Source organism: Felis catus, chromosome C1 (genome assembly GCF_018350175.1).
Source record: "Felis catus isolate Fca126 chromosome C1, F.catus_Fca126_mat1.0, whole genome shotgun sequence".
In the NCBI taxonomy this organism is placed as follows: Eukaryota; Metazoa; Chordata; class Mammalia; order Carnivora; family Felidae; genus Felis; species Felis catus.
Genome location: NC_058375.1, coordinates 73,755,001 through 73,775,654, shown reverse-complemented (window position 1 = coordinate 73,775,654; position 20,654 = coordinate 73,755,001). Strand labels below are relative to the sequence as shown.

The 20,654-nt window shown below is 41.8% G+C and overlaps 1 protein-coding gene and 1 long non-coding RNA gene across 5 annotated transcripts in view; both read right to left on the bottom strand.

Annotated features, from left to right (window-relative positions):
- Positions 1-296: 296 nt before the first annotated feature.
- Positions 297-20,654, bottom strand: part of LMO4 (LIM domain only 4) — a 52,206-nt gene continuing 31,848 nt past the window's right edge. For all 4 annotated transcript variants that reach the window (XM_019837383.3, XM_045036140.1, XM_019837385.3 and 1 more), the window contains exon 5: positions 297-1,671. In XM_019837383.3, coding sequence (XP_019692942.1) covers positions 1,660-1,671 — 12 coding nt within the window. In that variant the 3' untranslated portion in view covers positions 297-1,659. The remainder of the gene's footprint in view (positions 1,672-20,654) is intronic.
- LOC123379679 overlaps positions 16,566-20,654 on the bottom strand; it is an 8,803-nt gene continuing 4,714 nt past the window's right edge. Inside the window, exons 1-2 of the long non-coding RNA XR_006584470.1 lie at positions 18,976-20,654; positions 16,566-16,698 (exon numbers count right to left, since the gene is read on the bottom strand). The exon at positions 18,976-20,654 is cut by the window's right edge and continues 4,714 nt beyond it. This is a non-coding gene — a long non-coding RNA (uncharacterized LOC123379679). The remainder of the gene's footprint in view (positions 16,699-18,975) is intronic.

Sequence of the window (20,654 nt, the reverse complement as noted above, 5' to 3'; positions counted from 1 at the left end):
AGGCTAAATTTCTTCATTCCATAGTTCTTCCAGGTCACTGTCAAAACCACTGGTAATTTTACACTGCAGTGATCTGTGCCTTTTCCTGGCCTGAGGATAAATAGAAAACTTAACAGTTCTGAGAGCTGTTGACACCATGTACTCAGAAACACAATCAGAAAATGTTAAAAGAAACCCTTGAAGGATGTGAATGAAGGATGTGGACATTCGCACATGGAAACTCCCCACGTGGTGCCAGCTTTGCTCCCCAGCTTGGTAGCAAAAAAAAAAAAAAAAAAAGAGGTCAGAGAAGGAGGCAGGGTGTATGCCTGAGGCTTTAATGGAACACAATAAAGGATGAGCACTTCTAGTAAGGATTGAAATGCCCATTCATTGGTAACCAGAGGATTCTAGGGTGCTCAAGAAAGACGTTACAGTGATACAAGGCATGACTTTGGGGTGATTAGGAAAACCCAGTCTCTCCCTAATCACTGTCAAAAGTAGCTATTGGCTCTCCTATTTGGCAAACACACCCTGATACATTTTAAAACTCATTTTCCCCTTCTAGTACGTAGCCCACCCAATCTGAGTTCACCCACTTACAGAAAAGCTAGAGAGGTGAAGACGTTTTCTGAAGCCTACAATTGGATACTTGGTCTGACAACAGGACTGCCTGTTTGAACGGAGAACAGTTGTAGTAACTTGTGGTCTCTATCAGTAAGAGCAATAAGAAAAAGTTAAGAAAAGGGAAGGGACGGCTGAAGGTAGAAAGAAAGTGAGCTATAAATCCTGGCTTTGAAACACGCACTAGACAGACACCCAAGGGCTCAGATCTAAATCCACTCCAGCCCTGGATCCTGCTCCAGTACCCTAATATCAATATCCCCAGAGTCTTCTCCTCTTTACAATGAAAGTCTCTTCGTTTTCCTTTCATAACTATAAAAGTCTCAGGATGTTTCCCGTCTTATTTGCCAGGGATAGATGTAGACGGCAGCATTGTCCATTTAATTACTATTCACTCAAAATAAATGGCTTTTGTTCTTTCATTCACTTACTCAAAATATAAATACCAAGTGCTGATCTAGATACAGGAGATTCCCAGATAATTAAGCCATTATCCTAGTCCATGGAAAAACAAAGGATGTATAATGTGTTACATGTGAAGGCAATAACAGAGGTATATGTATGATACAGTGACTGCAGACAAGAAAGGGTAATTAAATAGCGGGGACGGGATTCAGGACCCAAAGTATTCTGATAAATAATGATCTAGAAGGAAAAACAGGAAGGGTCTAAGGCTTTTCTCTCACTAAAATAAGGATTTAGGACTGGGTGAATACCCATCTGAGACTTCCTCCTGCTGTCAACACGGGTTGTGTAGGTCTTCTGCTAAGCCCTTGGATTCAGATGCAACGGGAGTCTCAGAAACAGGAAAAGAGGCTGTTTAAGTTTTTTTTTTTTCTTTCAGGGTTGAATAAATCAACAATGGGACAAGGAGCAATGGCCTTTGACAAGTCCTTGTGTCCAGCTCAAGTGCAAGGGAGCACGTTGCTTAAGTGGAGAACAATACACCTGCCGAAGGTCCATCCTGGAGGTGAGACACGGTGAGGGAGCACTTCTGGTCTTGGCGATGGGCACACTGAATTCTGCTCCACAGCAAGTTGAGCCATGGAGAGGATTCTACTGCAGCAGCTGAAAACGGATGATTAAGAGGCAGCATAAGTTGCATGGATCCTGTCCTAGTATTATGCTTTCTGAAGATAATGATGATGAACGAAATGACGAATGAGCTATGATATTTCTATAAAAACCCTCCTGTCCTCTCTAGCCTCCTTTTCTGCTCCTATTCTCTTTCCTGTCTCCAAATCCATTTCTCTAACTCTTTGATGATTCAAATCCCTTTTCCTATAAAGACAACCTGAAAATGTCCTCCACATCGACTCCGGAGCCACCTGAATTCTGCCTCCCTTGCTAATGACGACGCCTATCCAGCTGACACAAGCCATTTTTACATGGAGTATTTGATGGTTCTGTGTTTTGTTCTGATGATTGTTAGCTCTTTTGGTTCATTGGTGTTGGAAATAAATCACATCTAACCTCTTTTGTACTAAAATTAACTGTCTCCTTGGACTGATTATCTTGCCCTTGGTCTCCGCAGAGTTGTACCCACAGGATCTTCAACGTGCCTGGCAGCCCAAAGGGTTCGCTGAAGTTACACATTGTGGGAAGAAAGGCTGGCTTTCCTAAGCTTCAGTCAAGAAGGCTTAGCTACTCCTAAAAACAGCAGAAGTGCTTCAGCGAAGTTCAGAAACAAAGCAGGAAAGAGAGTCCCTCTCACATACATGTGCAGCAAAGGCTCTGGTGGGGCAGGAAACTAGAGTGTTTTCAACATGTTCATCTGTCTAGTTACCAAATGGGTTTACTTTTCTCAACAATATATTCTAATTCCCCCTTTAGAACTTGTCAGAAATATATATATATATATATATATATATATATATATATATATATTTTGCTGGTAAAATTATTTTCCTTGTAGAAGAAAGAGCATAATTCAAGCACAAAACAGAAAAAAGTCATAACTCTCATCATTTTAAAACCGGGTAAACAGGTAGAGGCTTTGCCACAATTTAAGGCATAAACAAAGTTTCTTTTTCAGAGGGTGGCAAAAGCGGTCCATAAAAAGAGAAGACACAGTTTGATGGCCTCAACAGGGGAGGACACTTCCTTGACCACAGCAGGGGTGTCGAGTGACAGGCAGCTCCTCCACCCATAATTTCAAATACTGACTCTAACTAAACGAAACCAACATGCACTGCTTACCTCCTGAAGTTGTCACCCTTGCTGTGGAGGCAAGGACGACCACACGAAGGCCTGAAATTTCTTTCCTCTCCATTTCCTATACCATTTGCATGTTCCACCAACCTCTCGGACCTTCCCTCCCTCCCAACTCATTCTCTGGCATGTTCTGCATGTCCCTGATTCTAAATGTGGACTCTCAAATTGAATGCAGCATGATCAAAATCCCAGAACCATTAAAAAATTTTAAAACTTCTTTCTTCTCCTGATTTCTTGATTCCTATTAACAGCAGCACCATTCTGCTACACATTATGACCCTCTCCTGCTGAAAATTCCACCCATGCCTCCTTTTCAGTTCTTACATGACAATGTTCCAATTGCTCCTTTATGATTCCACAGTTTAGGCAGATGTTACAAGGCCTCTCTCAAAAGTTAGCCTCACACTATTGAAGGAATAGCTCAGCTCTACCCATGCCTAGTGTCTAGCTTATTGCTAACTCCCAAGTCTTTGTTCATGCTGTGCCCTCCATCTTGAATGCCTCATCCTTCTCTTCATATATTTAAACCCTTCCAGCTTATCATTGTTTAGCTCAAGATCCAACTCATCTATAAAGCTTTGGGGGCCACTCAAGTCCGTGGTAGTCTCTCCCTCCTCCTCTGAGCCTCCATGGCAATTACAGTCAGCACTATTCCCTTGGCATTTATCATTTACTCTCTTGTATTACCATTAATCCAGCAGACACTTTTGAGCACTTACTATCTCTGCTATGACAGGCTCTGTGGTATTTGCTGATCATAAAAGGCTAATAAGAGACAAGAAGCATCAAGGAGAAGGGAAGATAGGCAGAACAAGCAGGTCCAAGGGAAGGAATCTTTCAAATGAGAGGGATGTGAAGATATCCTGAAGCATAGGAAGGAGAACCAGTTAAAGTTGTCTCTCAGCAACAAGCCCACCCTTTTATCCTCTAGCGGGCATAGAGTGGTGTCTTGGGAGGAGCAGGGGGAGGTGCAGAGAGGCTGGTTCTATGAATTGGAAACACTTCAAATAGATTTCGCTGCCGCTACCAGAAGGAACTTCCAGTGATGAAGTGAAGAAATATGGCTGGGGTGACACTCATGGGAACCACAAACAGACAGGAAGCCCACAGGAAGCAACAGGTAGTAGACAGGAAGGAGCAAGTCCTTTCTTCCTCCTCCAGCCTTTGCCTTCCTCTTGCACTCCCTATTAACATGCTTCACAGGAAGTCAACTGGCAAAGCAAAAATGATGTTTACAGAGTCCCAGCCCAGCATCACAAAGTGGAGGATAAAAGGGTGCGCTTGGAGCTGAGAGATAACAACTTTAACCGGTTCTCCTTCCTATGGTGCAGGATATCTTCACATCCCTTTCATTTGAAAGATTCCTTCTCTTGGACCTGCTTGTTCTGCCCATCTTCCCTTCTCCTTTATGCTTCTTGTTTCTTATTAGCCTTTTATGATCAGAGTCTGTCATAGCAGACATAGTAAGTGCTCAAAAATGTCTGCTAGATTAATAGTAATATGCCTTCCTCCTCAGAGTCTGGATCCTAGCCTTTTTCTAATGCAGAGACATCAACATCAGCCAAATATCACCTTCTCTTTGGAGGTCTGACTTTCACCTCCATGGGATTCCACCTTTAAGCTTCCAAATTTTAATAATTACAGTATATTCTCTTTCTTCGCTCAGCCCTAAGGGTGATAAATGCTTCCTCCTTTCATGATATTTTATAGTCCCCTTTGTACTCTTTCAGTTACCTAGGTTACACTTTTTTACAGTAAACTCTCTATTCAAGAACTGGTATGGTTTCTATCTCTTGATTGGACCCTGACTGATAATAGAAGCAAATAGTTTAGGGGCATAGATTAATATAATGCAAAGTGACATCACTGAAAAGCCAATAGATACATTAAATATTCAAACAATTTAGAAAAAGGAATGAAAAGGAATGAGAGGAATAAAATTCAGAGGGGACAAATTAAATCCAGTTCTATCACTAATTACATTAAATGTTAATGGATTAAAATGCTCAATGAAAATGCAGAAATGATCAGAATTGATTTTTTTAAATGCAAGATCCTATAATATTTACTATATAAGAGACAACTTCAATATGATGGCACACATAGATTTAAAATAAATGGGTGAAAAAGGATATATAATACAAATGGTAGGTATAGAAAGACTGGAGTGGTTATATTAATAACAGATAAAATAGGCTTCAAGGCAAAGAGTATATCAAAGGTAAACATGGACATTTTATAATGAATAAAGAGTAAATCCATAAGAAAGAGATAATAATCATAAATTTATATGTGCATAATAACAGAGCTTAAAAATACATGAAGCAAAAAATGACAGAATCAGAGGGAGAAATATGCAACTACAATCATGGGAAACTAAACATAATTCTCTCAGCAATTAATAGAACTAAAAAAAAAAATCACTATGTACATAGATGGTCTGAAGAATACTATCAACGTGACCTAATTGTTATTTATACAATGCATCATACAACAATCTATTTTCAAATGCAATTATATATTCACCAAGATAGCACATATGCTAGGTGATAAAACAAATCCAAAAAATTTAAAAGAATTGAAAACCATGATAGTAGCAGAGGATTAAACAACTGACATACAATTTCAACTCAGCCCGAGAAATTAATATAATAACAACATCAACAATACCAATATTACCAACCACCCTTCCCACACAAAAATATTCACACCAAATACGTTACTCTGAATGCTCAGATTACCTGGGATAGAGTAGAATGTAGGATTAATGAGCAGATCACAAAAGCTTCTAGATGAAGAAAACTAGGCTCCTTATAAAGAAAGTGACCCAACTGACATCAGACTCATCAACAGCAATACTACATTTTTGAAGAATGGAGCAATGTCTTAAAACTTTAAGTGGCAATGACTTTCAATCTAGAATTCTATTCCCAGTCTGTCATTCATGTGGAGGAAGAATAAAGACATTTTAGACGTGCAAAAATTAAAACATTATAATTCTTTAGAAAGTTATCAGAAAGCTTTAGAAGGTTATCAGAAAGCATACTTCAACAAAAAAAGAATTAATCCAAAAAAGGAAAAAGAAAAAAAAAAAAGAAAAGAAAAGAAAGAAAGAAAGAAAGAAAGAAAGAAAGAAAGACATATAAAATCAAGAAAACAAAGGGGCGCCTGGGTGGCTCAGTTAAGCATCTAACTTTGGCTCAGGTAATGATCTCTCGGTTGGTGAGTTCAAGCCCCACGTCAGGCTCTGTGCTGACAGCTGGATCCTGGAGCCTGCTTCAGATTCTGTGTCTCCCTCTCTCTGCCCCTCTCATGCTCTGCCTCTCAATGATAAATAAACGTTAAAAAAAATAAAAAAGAAAGAAAACAAAGAAAAAAGAGAGGGGGTGCCTGGGTGACTCAGTCAGTTAAGTATCTGACTCTTGATCTTGGCTCAGGTCATGATCTCATGGTTGGTGAGTTTGAGCCCCATATTGGGCTCTGCACTGACAGCATAGAGCCTGCTTGGGATTCTCTGTCTCCCTCTCTGTCTGCCCCTCCTCTGCACTTGCTCTCTCTCTCTTGCTCTCAAAATAAAAAAATAAACCTTAAAAAAAAGAATAAAATATTCAACAACAACAACAACAACAAAAAAAAAAAAACGGAAGAAAGAAAGAAAGAAAGAAAGAAGAAAGAAAGAAAGAAAACAGACCAAAAGAGAGACAAAAAACATCGTATAATGACACCTGTGTCAGAAAGAAAAAAGTCCACATTGGAGCAAGAGAGGAAAGTTTCTGGGAGAAGTTGTCTAGAAAAATTAAAGCTGCTTTACTTGAGTCCATACATAGAATGTGTTATTTATAGTAGAAGTATTGAACCATTTGGAAAATTAATCATAAGACTATAGAAAGAGACACAGGAAAAAAATGAAGCTATTTTCATTTCCAAGAGAAATAAAGGGCAGGAAAAGGAAGGAAACACAGTTGTAATGCACTAGTTGGCCCACCATTGAACAATATTTGCATGTAGATAGTGAAGAAATTAAAATGATTTTATTTAAACAGATATGTGGAAGGAAAAAAAAGAGTTAAGTTTTTCTCTACTATGGCAAAAATACGGTAAAATGTTTCTAAAATTTATCAGGCAAGAAATAAGCATATTATTTAGATTAAATGAGTTAATAGCACTTGGAACAGTGACTGTTACATGGTAAGCACTGTTGGCTATTATTAGAAATATGAAGTTAAATATAAGGGGGAAAAGCTAGAAGAATTGAGAGTGGTTGTCTCCTGGGCATAGTATTCAGAATGAGAAGTAAAACTATTCTGGTTCATTAGAAGCTTTTTAGTACTACATGACTTTTAAAATAATATACATGTATTGCTTTTATAAAATAAAAATTAATAATAAAACAGCTATATTATAGAATAAAATATAAACATAAAAATGTGAAGGCATTGTAAGTAAGGAAGTAAAAGGTAATTTATAAGTACGGGGAATGTAAATTTTAAGAAACAAAGGGTGCATTGTAAAAACAAAAACAAAAAACCATATTAAGCTCTTTCATACATTTTTGAGTTAAGAATAAAAGAATTTTTAACAAATCAGTCGTTCTCAAAAACAAGAAATCTATTCCACAAAGGAACAAATGAGACAAAATAAAAAACCAGAGATGGAGAGGCCTCGCTAAAAAGAGGTACTGAAAACAAGAGAAACGGATGGGAAACCAGGGTGTTACGTGAAAGCTGAAGGTGGATATCCAAGGCCCAGCATGGGCACAAGTCACCCATATGAAGCTAGAAGTCAGGACAGTGCTTCATAGTCATCAACAGGGGACAAAATATCTCCATTTAGCAGCCCAAGACGACTGCAATAAAGAAGTCTCCTGCCCATAAACAGGAGTAAGCTCTGTCTTAGAACTAGGACCCCACCCTGCACTGCATTCAGGGAAAAGACCTAGAATTGCACCGTCTCTGCAGGGTGATAGACCCCACCAAGCCACTAAATGTGAACTTCGGTCAGAAATAAACTGTGAGTCCGGGGCAGAGGCAACCATGAAACCTTCCCCATAAGGAGGGCATCAGGTCATAGGAAAATTTAAAAAATTAGTTGACAAAGAGAATTAAAAAGTGTATTGTTTAAAATGCACATCAAGGAGAGAGAGCCAAAAACCCAGAGAACTGGAGAAGTTAAACCCAACGAAATGGCGATATTCAAGCAACACAGAAATGACGTGAAAATGAGCAGAATTTTAAATCTTCAAAAAGATAAAAGAAGGAATGATACCCATGAAAAAAGACCAGGAAATAATAACACTTTTTACGTTTATTCATTTATTTGGAGAGAGACAGAGACAGCCCGAGTGGGAGGAGGGCAGAGAGAGAGGGAGAGGGAGAGGGAGAGGGAGAGGGAGAGAGAAAATCCCAAGCCGGCTCCACGCTGCCAGTGCAGAGCCCAGCGCAGGGCTCAAACCCACGAAGCCACGAGATCACGACCTGAGCCCAAACCAAGAGTCAGGTGCTTCACTGACCGAGCCACCCAGGCACCCCAATAATAAAACTTAAAAAAAACTTGAAAAGTAAAAATATTTACGGGGGGCACCTGGGTGGCTCAGTCGGTTAAGTGGCTGACTTCAGCTCAGGTCATGATCTCACAGTTTGTGGGTTCCAGCCTTGCACCAGGCCCTGTGCTGACAGCTTGGAGCCTGGAGCCTGCTTCGGATTCTGTGTCTCCTTCTCTCTCTGCCTCTCGCCAGCTCGCTGTCTCCCTCTCTCTTAAAAATAAATAACATTAAAAAAATTTTTTTAAATATTTATGAAATAAAAAATGTATAGGTTAAAAAGTTGAGTCACAGGTGAACCAGTAGAACACTTGAAGTAATTACCCAAAAAGCTATCCAAAAAGATAAAAATCTGGAGATGGAAAGGAAAATTTAAGAGACATAGAGCATAGAGAAATGATTAAAATGTTCTAACATGCATCTCAGAAGAGTAGTTTTACAAGATAGCCTAGAGAGAATGTCGGGGGGTGGGGGTAGCAGAGAGAGGCGAGAGCACAGAGAGACAGTAACTGGGAATCTTCCAGAAGTGAAGAGAGTCATGAGTTCTGAGACTGACAGAGTCCATCAAGTGCCAAGAAGGGCAAAGTTTTAAAAATCGGCACCTAGGGGTGCCTGGGTGGTTCAGTCGGTTAAGCGTCTGTTGATTTCAGCTCAGGTCATAATCTCACAGTTGTGAGATCGAGTCCCACATCAGGTTCCACACTGATCTTGGAACCTGTTTAAGACTGTTTTTTGAAGGGATTCCTGGCTGGCTTATTAGCTGAGGTCATGATCTCAAATGTCATGAATTCAAGCCCCACATTGGGCTCTCTGCTGTCAATGTGGAGCCTGCTTTGGATCCTCTGTCCAACACCCCCCCCCCCCCCGTACCTCCCCAGTTCACGCTATCTCTCTCAAAAATGAATAAAAATATTAATATACATATATATATATATATATCCTCTCTCCCTCTGCCCCCCCCACCAAATCCCCACCCAGATACATCATAGTGCAAGTGAATAATATCAACACTAAAGAAAGTTTTAGAAAGAGAAACAGCCTATAAAAGAATGACAATCATGTTGACAGCAGACTTGTCATTAACAGCAATGACTATAAGACACTTATGGAATAACTTTCAAAGTGGCAACGAAGCTACTGTGCATCTGGAATTCTATAAAAACTACCATTCAACAGGTGGGATTCAAAAAATTATTGACCACAAGCTCTTTCTTAAAACAAAACAAAAAAGCAACCACTAAAAGATGTATTTGGTAAGTGAAAAAAATTAACCATGAAGGAAGAAGCAAAGGTGTGGAAAAATTCGGTAAAACGTGTTAGTAAATCTAAATAGGTATTGATTGTAGATAACAATACCAATAATTCCTGTGCTTATAAACAAAGTATAATTCCAATACCAGATAATTCTAATATAGGATCAATGGAAACTTATTCAGATGAAAGTTAAAGCTTCTGGGAGGAGAATGATAGAGACACTGATTAACTATAAGCTTGGCTGGGAAAAAAATGCATATTTAAATATATGTGCTAAAGTCTAGGAACATTCATTAAAAGGATAGAAACAGTAAGTGTAAGTTCTAAACCAGTAGAAGAAAAAAGAAGAAAGAAATTTCAACCAATCCACACAACAAGAAAGGAGGAAAACATAAAGATATTTTAAAACAAAAAGCATAGTAAATAGAAAACATAAAATAAAGTAGCAGAAATATGTCTTAATAAATGTAGATAATTTGCAATTATATTTTTAAAAAGAAACCAGTCTCTCTGAGTCTCTGAGACTCTCTGGGTCTCTCTGAGATGAGGTAAAACTAGTAAGAAATACAGTTGAAAACAGGTTGCACTTCTGGCTAGAGAGCCTCTGTTTTCTTACTAAGATGTAATAAAGGGAGGTGGGGGGAGCAGGATAGGATTGACAACTTGAGGTGCTGCAGTCATCTCGTAAAAGCTTTTGGTTCAAAAGTAATAGAAATCCATTGAAGGAAACTCAAGTTAAAGGCAGTCTATTTAAATGATACAGGAACAAACTGTCACAAGAAAATCTGATTGGCAATGTTCAACAGATTGCCCAGTAGGATTCGATACCAGGTGTTCACCCTTTCTCAAACATTTGTGTCAAGGTGAGGGTGGGGGTGGGGTATGCACATGCCAAAAACTACAGCCATCTAAAGGACAGCTCCTAGGTTCAAGCCCTGCGTCCAGCTCTGTGCTGACGGCCGGGAGCCTGGAGCCTGCTACAGATTCTGTGTCTCCCTCTCTGTCTGCCCTTCCCCCACTCACACTCTGTCTCTCTGTCTCTCAGAGACATATTTAATAGATAACATTTAATAAATAAACACTAAAAACATGTTTTTAACGGACAGCTCCTAGGGCGTGTTAGGCATGCCCACCAAACCTGTCTGTCTCCTACAAACAGGTATGGCCCCAGCGTGTCAGGAAGGAATGGGAAAGCAAGTCTAGCAGACATGAGAAAAAGGCCAGTACTGAGGGCTCAACTTCAAACCAGACACTGTAAGCAATAAGTGGAATTATTAGTCAAGGTTGTTCCATTTTCTCCAGTGGAAGGAATGGAAGAGGTTGAAGGTTGGGAGTAGAAGGGGGCTTAGCAAGAGTGGTAAGAGAAATTCCACAGGATCCTGACTAGATAGAGGGGAATAAAACTTAGGACTGGGAGGGTAGAATGTTTTAAGTAATGGATGTCTCACTGATGGCTCGAGGGAGGGGACAAGGTAGAGGGGTAAGAGATGGCCACTAGGAAGAAGAATGTCACAGTTGGAGGTTTCAAAGGCCTCCAAGGGTTCCAAAGGTTCTGCAGGTAACAAGAGACAAAGGTTGTCCAGGTGGAATAGAGTGACAAGCATTAGAGCAGAGGAAGCCAAAGAGCTGTTTGTCATAGGTGCTGACGGGAGACCAGGTGAAAAGGACTCCGAGAGCAGGCTGCTGGGGTGCCCAGCGAACCTGAGAGGTGCGAGGGAGACAATGTGATCAGAGCCCACAGAAGTGGTGAGGAGAACCAGAACACCGACTCAAACCTGATTCCTGGGCCCAGATCTATCAATGGCTCTCGTCACTCTGAAAGTGATGAGATTGTGAAATTCTAAGTGGTGAAATTCTAAGCCCTCAGCATTTATAAGACCTTCACGATGCTTCATTTCCACCTCCTCTCCCACCCTTTCCCTCAGGTTTGTCACTCTTCTACTGAACTGCTTTCTTCCATCTGCGCGTGTGGATTCTTCAACGTGGAATTTCCTTTCCCTACTCCTTTACCCAGTGGACTGCTGTTCAGTTTTCAGAGCTAAGCCCAAGTCATCTCCTCTGGAAAACCTTCTCCAAGGGAGTTCCCAGTCTGAAGTGAGTGTCTCCCCCACCCACCCTGCGTTCCTTGCCCTCTGGGCGCCGCTGTCACAGCACTCACCTCATCACAGCAGTTTCTAACAGGTGTGGCTGCATCCTGCCTATTTTGGTGTCCCCAATACCTAGTGGGGTCCCTCGTACATAATAGATTCTTAATGCGTACTTTTTAAGTGTATGTATGATTCAGGAAGTTTGGAAGAAGTTGTTTCATCACAATTAAGGTGAGGAAATCAAAGAAACTATAAATATCAACAAATGTCTCCAAGTGACATTCAATAAAATGAAGAATCAATACGGTGCAGGGCCAGCAGTGAGGAGGGGAGTGAGCAGAGGAAGTGAGGACTGCTGGAAAGGAGATCACATTGACTAATGAGATAGAGATGAGACAAGATGGAAGAGAGCTCCCTAGATTTGTTTGTACCATGCATGTGATTCTGGGTCACAGGGACAAGAGACAGAGAAGCTGAGAAGCCACCAACATTTGGCTGTCCACTATGCATAATCTCATGTCATCTGCACGCTAGACCTCTAAGATGGATATTGACATCTGCATTTTAGTGGAAAGCCAGCAACAATGTTCACCATGGAGTTTAAGTGGAAGGTCATGATAAGTCTGTGGCATTTCCTTCCCAGGTGTAGTGAGATCAGCTGATTATGTCAGCCTTGAGCTTCCTTGAGCAGGAAGTTCATACAAAGTCCTCCAAAGGCAAAGGGCCCTGCCTTTTGGGTCTTCATATGTCCTATAGCACCAAGTATATGTTAGAGACTTGTTAGGACTCAATAGGTATTTGGTGATTGATTGAGTGAATGAATGAACGAATGAGTCTGTGAATGGATGAAAGCTGAACTGCACTAAGTGTGAGTACTTGGCATGCATTATTATTTTATTTAACCCTCATGACATCCATAATTATCCTCCATTTTACAGGTGATTAAACTGAGGCTTAAGAAAGTTTAAGAAATTTACCCAAGGTCGCACAGCTTATAAGTGACAGAGCAAAAATTTCCCTAGGTCTTTCTGCCTCAGAACCCGGGCTCTTAACTACTCTGCTACATTGCCTCCCAATGAATGGATTCCTTTGAATTAATGGATTTCTCTGGAGATCTCAGCTTCCCCATATGAAGATAGATGGTCCCTGATGTTCCAGCACTATTAAAAAAAAAAAAAAAAAAGCAGAAAACATTGGGAGTTGAGGGTGATTAGTTCAAAATGGAGAAAATCTAAAAATACATTGGCTTTACTTTTAGATATTTGTCCGACAGGGGTGGGACAACCTTAATTAGTGTAATAGGACAATAGGAATTAAATTGGCTTCATCACAAGACTTTTACGGGATGACACTGATGGTATTACTATCCAACTTCAAAGATTTGGAAAGATGTTCCTGCTAACACTGGAGAATAGAAACCTGTTTTTCATCAACTAGGCTGGCCTGACAAATTAAGTCTGTGGAGTCATTAGATTAAGATAAGAGCTTATCTCCTAGGCTGACATTTATTCAGAGGTTTTTATACTGCTCAGCTAGTAATTAGTGCTGTTGAATTTTTAACACTGCTTTGTCCAGTCATTCAAAAATTTTAGGGGTGTGTTTGCATCTCCCGTGTGTGTTTTTGGTTATTAAAAATAGAAGAGGAATGCAAGTGAATTCCTTTAGAAGGCCTGAATAATTCTTCCAAAAGTTATTCTGTGGAGAAACATGCAGCTTAATGACTTATTTGCAGAAGAAGGGAGCAGTTCTCCCAAATTGATAAATGCAGAATAAGGAGTTGCCTTTTACTCCAGGATCTATAATTTATTTCAAGGCATACATATTATAAGTTTATTATGTTCTAGTGGAATCATTAAAATTATGATCACATGCAATAATGGTTTCCTGCTGCTTCGCACCCCCAATTCAGCAAACATACCATACATTCAGGGAACAGCTCAACGTTGTTTTTCTAGTTTCTTTCCTATGGTCGATCTGACTGTGAAAGTTATTTTTCCAGTTTTCTTGTAGTTATAATAACAACTTGATTGCTTTAGAACAAGCTAATACACTAAGCCCGCACAAGCTTCCCGACAGTCTGTCAAACAACCAATGCACACATTTTTAAATGCTTGGTTTGCAAAATTCCAAGTTCTCTGTCGAAATACTAATTACTAATCAGATGGATAAGACCCCTGGTTTGAAACAAGTTCACCACTTGGTTAAAGTTGCATCCTGTTACCATCACATCATTTATTTTGTCCTAAGTGGAGACATCTCTCAACGTTCAACATATTGTATTTGCCACTTTTCAAAAACTGTGGCGGAGAGAATCCCACAGGGACAAGAAGAAGCGTTTGATGGTACTTTTTCATCCTAACACCACCCAAAAGGAAGCCTCAAAGAAAACCCTGCATATTTCAGAGATCCCCTTTGGAAGATGAGTTCTCTTTCATTAAAATGTGGCCCGAGTGATTTTGTAGTGAACAAATTTAAGTCAAGTCTCTTGCTAATCAGCCCCCGGGCGCGGTGGGTACAGCACTTGTCATCCGAACCCACTGCCAGAGGTGAACGGCCTCGGAAAGCATTTGTAAGTCTTCACATCCGTTATGGAACACACGCATCTTTGCAACACTCCGGGTAAATTCGACTACACTCTTGAAATCCCGGGAATGTACTGTAGTGAAACGTTTGCCACTTCAACAGGCCATTGGGCCTCAGTTTCCTTAACTGAAAAATACAAGTTTGCTCAGGATAATCTTTAAAGAGACCTGCCAGGGTCCTGAATCTCAGACCTGTGATCTGACCCCCAAGGTGGAAGAATCCTGAGAGGACAGAGAAAATTATGAGAGAAGAAGACACCACTGAGTTGAGATTCATCTGAGGAAACTGTAGAATTAAGTTCAAAACAGTAATACAGAAACTCCTAAATTATGCGATTAGACTTTGGTGTAGAAGAGTCACAGTCGATCTGTTGAATACATGAATGAATGAGTGAACAACTGAATTAGCTGAGGAGTAGCATGGGATATTGGGATTTGGAGTCAGACACAGCTGGGCTCACTTCCTAACTCTGCCATGTACTTGCTTTGTGCCCTTGGAAAATACTTAAACCTCTCTGAATCTGCTTCCTCATTAGTAAATCAAACATAATAACCAGCCCGTAAAGCCGTTGGTAGAATGAATAAAAACCCCTAAGATACGTGCTCAAAACACATTTGGTCTCCTTTCTTCCCCTCACCCCAGGCTTTTTTTGCTTTTGCTTTTTGTCTTTTATTCTCTGGTCCCGCATACAGTAGGTTGTAAACACATTACCATCCGGCTTCCAAATTCATGTATTCTCAACTACCACTGGTACATTTGGTATGCATTATTATTATCTTTAATGTGTAATGACAAAAGAAGAGGAGAAGAAGGCATGAAGCTTCCCTTCCAGCTCCCCATGGGTAATCAGGCCAGGGGAAGGTAGGCGGCATTCAGTGTGTTTACAAGGTACTCCATCTCAGTCCTCAGCCTTCGTTAACTCATCCACCCCCACCCCCAGCTTGCCGAAGAGCAACATGTAATTAGAGCACTAACGAGGTCATTTAGCAGAAACCATGGGTAGGGAGTAATGAATGTGCTATCAGGCTCGGAGAACAGCTTGGGCAAGAATCCAAACAGTCCATGTTCAACTCTGATGAGCCGACCTAAACTTGGAAAACAGAGCTTGGAAAAAGGTTAATAATAGGACATTAAAAATGAAAGCCCCCCCCTTCCAGAGAGACCCAGAGCAATATTTTGAGTACAACCCTTCAGGAGCCGCCCGTGCGGGTAGTGGGCTTGGAAGGAGGAGAAGCCAGGGGGGCACCCGGGACTAGGCAACATGGCTTGGGTGCATCAGGGCCATTACTGGGGGGATCTGTACTAGACAAAACATGGAAGGGACTTCGGAGGTCATCTAATTCCATGTCTCCATTTTACAGATGAGTTTGGAGTGCTCCACAGAGCTGCATGGGCTTCACCAGCCAATCAGAAATGGACCCAGACTTAGTACCGAGGTCTCCAGATGGGCAGGGCAGTGTTTGATTCACTAGTCTGCTGTGTCCTTGCCTCTGAGGGTGACATTCAGGAGACCACTTGGACAGTGTACAATGATACTTCACGTGGGGCCGGTTTTACTTGGACCACTTCAGGAGTAATTAAGTCCCAGAAGAATAAACCATCCATTCACCGTTTGCATTTGGAATTAGCGCTCCTAATTGAGTCGCAACCGCTAACATCGCTGTAGCTTTCAACTGTATAGAAAAGGAAGTGGAGGAAGACAAACCCAAAGAAGCCAAATACCTCCAAATCCCTCCTTCGCCCATGGATTCCCAAGCTAGAAATGTGCCCACCCTTCACTGTGCCTCTCAGCTCCCGGAGCGGGGAGGGGAAGGTCTTGTCCTCATCTCCGCAAACACCAAGCACTGCCGGGAGGCAGGTTAAATACCGGGCCACAAACTCTACTACTCTTTACAGGTTATAGATGTTGTTGAAGTGGACTTTAAAAATTACTACCAAAGCATTTTGCCAGTGTGTTTTTCCCCCCAATTAATAGACATTAAAAGTACAACCGTGATCATGTGGAGGGGTCCGTGAAGGGTTTTTTTGTTTTTTTGTTTATTTGTTTGTTTGTTTGTTTTTTAAGATTAAAAAAAGGATTTTTCATAGTCACAAAGGTAGGGACACTTCTGTTTCGGATATTTAAAACATATCCATATCTATTGCTGTTTTTCACAGCATCATTTTTAAAAACATGTTCTAAACATTCTAAGTACGGAAAAAAAAGAACTTAGTCACTACCAATACTTAAAGTGTTAAGTACAAAAGTATTAACGTTCACAGGATGGATTTTGTTCCAAGGCTTATTTTCATTTCAGCAAGTGTTTATTAAGCAAGTACTACATGTACAGCACTACAAAGCAGTTCGGGAAAAACAAGATAGAACGGACAGTCTCTGTCTCGAGGAACCTACTGTTGATTTGGGCAGGTCCAACATACCTACAAAGATAGTGGAGAACAGTTCATTGTAAGAAAACATATGACAAATCCTAGAAGTTTCTTACCTCTCATTAAATATATTTGTGTCTTTCATTTAAAATGGTAACTGAAGGGGTGCCTGGGAGACTCAGTCGGTGAAGCGTCCGACTTCGGCTCAGGTCATGATCTCGTGTTTCATGAGTTCAAGCCCCGCATCGGGCTCTGTGCTGACAGCTCAGAGCTTGGAGCCTGCTTCGGACTCTGTGTCTCTGCCTCTCTCTGACCCTCCCCTGCTTGTGCTCTCTCTCTGTCTCTCAGAAAATGAATAAATGTTAAAAAAAATTTTTTTTTAAATGGTAACTGAAGAAAGTGGCTTTGGAGAGGCCTTTGGAACCAGGAGGCATTTATTTGCTCTTTTGATCATGTGTAGTGCCTCTCCGGGATCGCTATTCTGGTAACAGCCCCTCCATACAACCGGGTGTTCCCAGGAATTACACCCGAGTCAAGTTTTTGCCAAGGGTTCTATTCCTATTTCCTGGGCATTTTATATTGCTCATACCCGGATCCCACACACATGCCCCCTTTGTCCTCCCAGAGCCGATAGGAAGCAGGGAGAAAATCTGCCTGACAGGGGGATGGTAAGTGTCAGTAGTATGGTACCATGCCAAAAATAATGTGAGGGCGATAACCGTGCCTCAGCGCTGGGGGCCCGGGTGGGCCGATCTCATGCCCTTAACATAGTCTTCCTTGTTTGACTTTGAAAACAATGTTGTGATAAGAGAAAGCTCTTCAAAGCTCTAGAGTATCAACGAATTCAGGTCTCCTTATAAAACAGTATAGAACAAAGATTCGTGGCCACAGCTGCTTCCCAGTTGTCTAACACTAAGGATTTAATGAGAAGGTTGCCTCCCCTAATTGCAGGAGAACCAGGTCAGAATCTGATGATGCTCTGGTGGTATGAGAGATAGCTTGCTGGATTGGAATCCAAACCCTGGGGATAGGTAGCCCCCGGTTCAAATTCTCACTTGGGAACTTCAGAGCTGTGTGACCTTAAGTAAGTGGCTTACCCTCTCTGAACTCCGTTTTCCTGACTGAAAATTAAGACGCTAATGATATCTTCTGGAGAGGATTACTATGAAGATTAAATGTGACAAAAGATGTCAAGACGCCTGACGCATCGTAGGTGCTCCATGAATCTTCGTCATGGTGTTTTCAGAGCAAAATTCCAAAACTTTCTTCTTCAGAAGGGAAAAATAAAACAAGCCACCTCGTCAGGAAGCAACAGCTGGCGCCAGCAACAAACGTAACCACATCAGGGGAGAGTGCCGCCCATCCTCAGAGTCAAACGTACTTTATGGAGATAGCAATTTGCATCTTGTCAAATGTTCCCTAACATTTTGCAAAAATCCCCAAATGTCAAATTAGTGAGTAATCTGTATGGTACTGCAGATCTTGTTATCCTCTGCCTGATTCATAACATATTTTGGGTGTCCCAGACACCAGTCCATGTAAATGTTAGTAAATAAGGAAAATCACATCTCCCCTCAGAAGGCTCTGAAATCAGAACCAGCTTCCACTTGCAAAGAAAGAATATAAACCTTGAAGGCCAGAGAGTGACGCGTATTTCTTAGGGCTGATTAAGCTGTCACCAGTAACTACATACCTGGCATTGACCATATGCCCCGTCCCGAGGCAGGCCGGAGGTGGGGGCAGGGTGCAGGCATGGGGCTGCAAATCTCAACCGCTTACTACATACGGGCCAGTTGGCTTCATCTACATTGTCTTACTTGACCTTCTAAAAATTCCTTTTTATTTATTTAGCAAGTACTAAAATCGTGCTTGCTGAGTGTGTATGCTTCCCTGAGGGCCCACTTCTTGGGCGAGTACCTCCATACAAGTGCATTATAAATGCTTTACAACCTTCATCACAACCCAATGAGAAAGGCAGCATGCCACAGTTATCCCCATTTCACAGGTTAGGAAACTGAGGCGTGGGAGGTCAGGTAGCTTTCCTAAGGCCACATAGTGAGTGACAGAGTTAAGGTAGAAATCCAGACAGTCTGGCTCCAGAATCTCTACTCTTAGCCATTAAACAACGGCCTCACAGGGTGGGCACAATGAAAATCCCCATTTTACAGACAAAGAAACTGAGGCTCTAGGAGGTAAAGGACCACTACCAGGACATCCTACAGCTACTGGGTGGCGACAGAGCTGGAGTGTAAAATGAGGTCTCGCTGTATAACCCTATCCCAAACCAATAGGTTATAACCCATACCGAGGCTAAGAAAAAAGTCTTACCTGAAGTAGTTTCTACTTTTGCTGGCCAGGCGTCGAAAAAGATCGAGACTGAAAAAGATGGTGACCCTAAGCAACAAATGCCAAAAAAGCTCCACCCTTACAGGTTCATTACTATTACAATAAATCGGTAGTCTTGGCTCTTAACTCCTGAGTCAGGGACGCGATTCTCAAAATGGGGCCGAGGCTGTCCTGAAAAATGCCTCTCTGTTTTGTTTTTGGTTTTTTTCACTTTCCCTGACTTGGAGAAAATTGATACAAACCCAAGTTGCTGAAGCTGCAGGATGTATATTTATATGCTCTCTTTATAATGTGTGCCTAAACCTTGCTTTTTTCACTCTGTTAACTTTTCAAAAACTATTAAGAAGAAGAGCGACAAGATGCTGGTAGGGGGCAGGAGAGGGAGGGAAGGAGGGGGCTGGCAGATTATACACCAAGCACAGTGAATTTCAGGAGAGATTTTTCTATCCTGCTTCGGGCTCCTCTTTGTCTCTCGGGAGCCTGGCACAGACAGGTGCTCAGTGACCGCTGGCCTGAAGTTTTGAAGACGACAGAATCTCAGTTTTATCCGCTGCTGTTAGATGAAGACTCTAACGGAGATTCTTGAAGGGGACTGGAGTTAGTAGCTGGAAACTTCTAGGAGCTAGGGAGATTTAACCTGCACATTCTTGCACATCAAGCACAAATGTTGGAAAAATCTTGCTCATTGTTATCCCCTTCAAGGAAGGGCCCCTACTGGGGTACCTGGGTGGCTCAGTCAGTGAAGCAGTTAAGCGTCTGACTTTTGCTCAGCTCATGATCTCTCATGGCTTATGAGTTCCAGCCCTGTGTTCAGCTCTGTGCTGACAGCTTGGAGCCTGCTTTGGATTCCGTGTCTCCCTCTCTCTCTGCCCCTCCCCTGCTCGCACATTTTTAATTTAATAGAAAAGGGGGGGGGGCCCTACTTTCTTGCCCCATCTCCCCATTCAGTGTCCAGTAACACTGGCTGCAGTCTGGCAGCATTGACCTAAGACAGACAGACCAAAAGAGATTGCTTCACTTTGGGCCTCTGAACCCCCTCCTCATCCCTGGTCCTCGGCGTGAAGGCCGGAGAGCTCTGTGTTGCATCTAGCCAGCTCCCCTGCACCCTTCTGGACTCCACACTTAGCTCCCCAACATACAGTTCATCTCCAAGCTCTATTGTTCCTATTGCTCAGCCACCCTCAAATCGAAGTAAGTTTTTCCATTCCCACTGCCCCCGTACTGCTCTAGTCACCAACGTCTCTTCCCCAGCTCCTGCCGCAATGCTAGCTTCTCTTTTCCGCCGCCAGTCCCGCCCGCTTTAATCACCATCCACGTAGCAGCTAAAGCAGAAATCTGATTGTGTCATCAGAAACTCTTTGCCCTCAGGACTAAGTCCAATCTCCTCAGCTTGGTTGACCAGGCTTTTGTGTGATCTGGAATGCTCCATTCCTACTCAGTGCTGCAGGTCCTTAAACACAAGCTCTGCTTCCTCAGCACCTCCTATTTCCCATGCCTTGCGCAGCTCTTGCTTAAGCTGTTGCCTCGTCTTCTGGGTCCACGCCTCCTCCCTCTGCAGCCCGGTGGCCTGACCTCATGCCGCAGCCAGTGTGATCACTGCGTGCTGAAATCCTCTCTTACAAGACAAATAAACAAACATCAAATGGATGAGTGACACGGAT